This window comes from Stegastes partitus, unplaced genomic scaffold (assembly GCF_000690725.1).
Source record: "Stegastes partitus isolate 25-593 unplaced genomic scaffold, Stegastes_partitus-1.0.2 Scaffold196, whole genome shotgun sequence".
NCBI lineage: Eukaryota > Metazoa > Chordata > Actinopteri > Pomacentridae > Stegastes > Stegastes partitus.
Genome location: NW_007577927.1, coordinates 683147 through 688636, shown reverse-complemented (window position 1 = coordinate 688636; position 5490 = coordinate 683147). Strand labels below are relative to the sequence as shown.

The following is a 5490-nucleotide window of genomic DNA, read 5'->3' as shown; positions in this document are numbered from 1 at the left end:
GTTCATACTCACATATCTGCTACACGGCCCGTTTCGTTTCCCGTCATGTCGAACACAGACAGCAGATGGACCGAAGCTCCGCGTCGGGACCGGTTCCTGAGGTGTGTGACCCAGCTCTGGGTTTATAGAGAACCGAGGACTTCCGGCTGTGTTTGGGCTCCATCGATGAAGTCGCGAATAAATCAAAGCTCCTCCGAAGTCCAGACTGCTTTAGTTAGAATCCAGTTCGTGTGGATTCTGAAGGAGTGGCTCGCGGAAAGTCTTCTCGAACTTCTCTTCTTCTGTTCTGTGGCACATGCGCAGTCTGCGCGCCTGGACGTGGGTGGGTCTCAGCTGTGTGTGTGATGACTTGAAGGAGGCAGACTGCCAGAGAGGATCGCTATGAGCGTCTCCATGGTAACCAGCTGCTCTCACACAGCCACAGCTGACCAGCTGCAGAGTCAGCATTCGTCTTACAGATGGATCCTGAGCTCAGCCACACTTGATATTATTTTACTCCAAAGTTTGACCCCTTTCTTAAAGTCTCGATATTTTTCTGTCATATTCCGTTGGTTGGTTTTCACAGCAGACAAAAGTAACTGTCAAGTAGTAAAATAAACAACAACAACACATTTTATGGACTGAAATCATAAATAAACACTGAATTTAAAGTATTTCTAACAATGTCTTAAGTTTCTGATGCCAACAGATGAACTTAAACGATCACCAAAGCTCAGCATCTTCTCTCTCAAGCGTGCTCACAGGGGATCCTTGGATTAGTTGAGTTCTGACACCAGATAAATATCATGAAGATATTTCTATAGATGTTTTGGTGTTTCAGAGGTTTTTAAAAGTCTATTTTTTTGTTGTTTAACATGCTGTTTATTTCCTGTTTGTCTTCCATGTCCAGCAGTCCACAGATTTATTGTGGAAGAAGGAAGTGATGTCACCCTACTCTGTTCCCTCGGCAACGACGACAGCATTGAGAAAATGGTCTTTGACTGGAAGAAAACTGATCAGGAGGTCTTCCTGTATGCTCGTGGCGTTCATTACAACAAGGGCATAACCGGCCAAGATGAGCAGTTCAGAGGTCGAGTCTCTCATTTTCCAGAGGAGCTGAAGAACGGGAACGCCTCCATCGTGATTAGAAACACTGTCCTGGCCGACAGCGGGAACTACACCTGCATTTTTCCTGATTTTGAGCCTCATAGAAGATTCGACGTTGAGCTGGTTGTCCGTGAGTGTTTTCACAAAGAAACTTGAGTAAATAATTGAAAACTGAGAATTTCATCTGAAATGTTCAGTTTTACTCTGAAACTAAAATCAGTCGAGACGCTAACAGGACACATTGTACACTGTAAAACAAAAATACTAGAATTTTAAAAAAACAAACAGATTTTTACCGCAATTTTTAAAAAACAATTTACTGTTATTTTGCAGATTTTCTTACTTTTGTTAATTTACACATAATAACAACTGAAACCACGGAAAGTTATTCATTCACATATGGACCCTAAACAAACCAAATTCTAAATGACATTCACATCAAAAACGGGTGTTTTTACAAATGATAATTCGTTTGACCACAAAATTACAACATTTTTACTTTATTTAAATAAGCAAAAAATATTATTGTTAATATTATTATATCTGTTGGTATTTGAAAGAGAAATTCTACATATTAGGGAATAAATACTGGTAGTTTACAAAAAAATCCCAGTTTTGTTAAATTCCAGATAATATCTAAGTCACAGAAAAAAGTATTAATTTACATGTTGACTGTAAAAAAATTAAAAGCTCTAAACTGTAAATGTCTCCAACAAAAATCTATATATTTATAACTACTCCTTTGTTCTTTCACAACATATGATCATGAAATTACACACTTTTACTGTATTTAAATAGCTAGAAACGTTGCTGTTTCACAGCATTTCCGTTTTTTTGAAAACAAAAGTATGTTAAGAGTAGAAGGATGGTTTTCTACAGGATGCTAAAATTAAATATTTGCTGCTGGTCTCACCATTCTGCACATTACAGTATTCCACAGGTGTGTAATGTGCTGCCAGATTTTCACTATTTCTTTCTTTTCTTTTGTTTTTTTTTTACAGTGTACTTGAGTGCACTTTATAGGATTAAAAAAGTGACGGTCCTAGAGCAGTGTAGAAACGTGCATGATATGGAACTAACACAAATGTCATATTTGCCTTGTCTCGCTTTAACCTTCTATTTCTTTTTCAAGTTTGTCGGTATCGTAAGAAGTCGTCCTAGTTCCTGCCTGAAAGGCGTCTTCCAGCTCTGAGCTTACTGCCGCTGCTTTCTGTTCTGCTTCAGCTCTCACAACAGGTGACCTACACCTTGTGCTAAGCTAACGTCTCACCAGGCAGCACACACCCTGATGAGAAGGTAGATTATAGTTTTTAAAGTGGGTAGGTGGAAAATAGGGGCTCTGTGTGACCTTGACTAACCAACATGACTGTAACTCCGACTTTCTGCTTGCTTGCTTACTAACCGGTGCTAATCAGCCACGATGGGAGCTTCTGTTTGAACCAGAGTGTAGAGACACATCTACGGTCCAGCAGCCGTCTGAAAGCGGCTGAGGAATGACACAAAACAGAAGCAGGAGGCTAAACGAGCCTGGTTGAGAGAACGGTTGGAAGGCGTGGTCGAACCAGCTTGTCTTCCTTCTGTATCAATACGTTTTAATATCTGTACCTACAGTTGGCTTAAATGCTGAGCGTTAGTTGAGAAGGTAGCTGCTCAGCTCGCGTTACGACTGAAACCATCCGGACTTTTTAGCATGTTTGATGTCATCATAGCAGTTCAGGAGGTTTCAGACTGGATCTAGACTCATCAGATAATCTGGACCAATGTCAGTACAGACCAAGACCTGTCATCAGCTGGTAGCATCAGTATTATGGGATGTCTCATAGTGGTAGCAGTTTAATGTCTATGACACAGAATCATAGAAACAATCATTGGTACCCTGGATGTGGTTCTGGTTCTGATCATTCACCAGAGGAAACTTTACAAAGTGCATTCTGGGTAAATGCTCCAGGCTCATGTCAGCATGTGAGATGGTGGTGGTGGGTCAGAACCGGTTCCAGACAATGGAAGGACCGTTTCTACACACACGTGATACCAGAATCATCTTCTGGACATGTTTCCTGCTGTGTTTTAGTCCAGGCAGATTTTAAGAACAGCTGAGAAATGGATCTCAGAGTCTGAACCAATCAAACTTTAGTTAATTAAAAGTTAATTAAAGTTGTTGTACATGAAGAATTAGTAGATTATGAGGGGTCAGGGGAGGGCTTTACTCTGATTGGTTGACTCCATATGATTGACACCTGCAACTACAGCTGAGTAAATCGTGGGGGAGAGGCTCCACCTGGTGGAATCACAAGGTACTACAGCTGGTCTGTGGTACATTCACTGACCAGCATGTTCCTCATCTTCTGCTTTATTGATGGCAATTAATCAATAAACCATTGTTCATTTACATTCCTAACCCAGACCCACCAGAGTCAGTCAGATAATCCACAAACTAGCAACAAAACGTCCCACAGACTTAAATCCAACAAGCTGGTCTCACGTTTTAAGTTGTTCCGTGTATGTTAAGTTTGAGAAGTTTCTGACCCACAGCACTCTAACATACTTGTGTTCTATTTTTGCCTTCAAGGCCCCATCCATAAAGACAGATCAGCTGAAAACATCCCCGGTGAGTCCAGAATTCACCAGAACTGTACCGTGTATCAGTCATACATTTCTAACATGGAACACATCCTGAGAGGCGTGTGGTTCTGTCGGAGAAAACAACCAAACCAAATGCTTGAAGTCATGCTAAATAAACTGAATGACTTGAATAGACATTTCTCGTTCAAACAAACTGCCAAAAATGAACCGTGTACAAAACAACAAATCTGAGCTCCTCAGCACAAGAGAATCTGTGAGACTGATTCAGCTGAAACTGACGTCACAGGATTCAAAGTGTTCAGGTGACCTGCAGGCAGTGTTTCCACACAGAGGCTGAGGGGAAATTAAACCTACTGGATCAATATATAAATTCAATAATACATTTTTAGCTTTGTTAAAAGAAAACACATTTTAAAAAGCAAGTTTCAAACAAGCTGAAGGTGTGCTCCTCCTGCATCGTCTTGCTCTTCTGTTCTGTGTCTTGCTGAAACACACTGATCAGACGGTGAAGTGTGTCGTGTGTGTAACGCTAAAACGTTCACCCTACTCTGTGTTCTCAGGCGCCACTCCAAAGCCTCACATCGTGATCCTGAACGCCACGGAGGACGGGGTGCCGCTGCTGTGTGAGGTTGGAGGTGCTGCTCCTAAGCCCACGCTGCAGTGGCAGGACAGCGATGGGAACGTCTGTCCTGCTGAGGAGCCCCAGGTCTCTGAAAGAGGAGGACGCTACTTCGTTTCCCTCCTCGCCACCGTCACCAGAACCACAACCAACCGATTCCGCTGTGTGGCCTCACAGGAGGACGTCCACCACCGGACCCACACCGACATCGACGTGCCAGGTGAGTTGCACATACGTTCAGGTGTTGTGCTATCAGCCTCTCTGGGTCGAGCTAACAGTGTTGCTGTGTTTTCAGTCCATCCTGCTGTGTGCGACACGCTGGTGCAGTCTGACTGTTTGTCACGTTTCAGGGAAAATGTTTGAAGAATGCAAACCGACGGATCAAGTCTTTTCACCGGACAGCATGCTCGGACTCGGGGTCCTTATTGGAATTATTCTGACTGTAGTCGTGGTCTTCATTGTCAGGTTCTTCATTCGAAGACGTCGGCAAGGTACGTTTAAAGAGCACACTGCTGTCAGCCTGATCCAGGACACGCAGCAACACGCCTGGTGTTAAGTGAACGTAGATCATCGATTTCAAAATGCATTAAAGCTGCATCTATCTCTGAAGTCTCTGGTTCAAATAGTAACAGGTCAGAAAATGTTTGAATTCCTGCCTGTTGGCGCTGAAACATCTTAGACAGGCGCCAAAAGTTAACCGATGCAGGAGAAACCTTGGCATGGCTTTCACACAATGTAGGTCTAAGTAACAGAATACATCTTAGAAATGTGTTGTAGCTGAAGTTAGAAGTCTTTCTGTGTGAGTCATGTCTGTAGAGATGCACCGTTAAGAGGATTGATCGCTGACGTCACCACGTCCTGACCTAATGAAACAGGGAGGGTTGTCAGGAAATGTGGTTACATGTGCAGCCTGACAATCATCCACACATAAACATGTTCGTTTCCACAGACGCACCCCAACGCGACAGAACAGAGACTCCCGACGAGACTGATCAGCTACATGTAGACGTCCCCAACGGCTGTGTTATTAAAATGGCTGATGGAGGCCCAACCAACGGCCATGTTGGACACATGGCTGATGGAGGCCCAACCAACGGCCATGTTGGACACATGGCTGATGGAGGCCCAACCAACGGCCATGTTGGACACATGGCTGATGGAGGACCAACCAACGGCCATGTTGGACACATGGCTGATGGAGG

General features: G+C 43.4%; 2 protein-coding genes across 2 annotated transcripts in view; one reads left to right on the top strand and one right to left on the bottom strand.

Moving 5' to 3' along the window:
- The window catches only part of LOC103356381 (myelin-oligodendrocyte glycoprotein-like), a 3734-nt gene extending 2394 nt beyond the window's left edge, over positions 1-1340 (top strand). Inside the window, exons 2-3 of the mRNA XM_008280487.1 lie at positions 13-322; positions 893-1340. Coding sequence (XP_008278709.1) covers positions 46-322; positions 893-1242 — 627 coding nt within the window. The 5' untranslated portion in view covers positions 13-45 and the 3' untranslated portion in view covers positions 1243-1340. The remainder of the gene's footprint in view (positions 1-12; positions 323-892) is intronic.
- Positions 1-5490, bottom strand: part of LOC103356385 (dedicator of cytokinesis protein 3-like) — a 170787-nt gene that overhangs the window by 44026 nt on the left and 121271 nt on the right. The window lies entirely within an intron of this gene.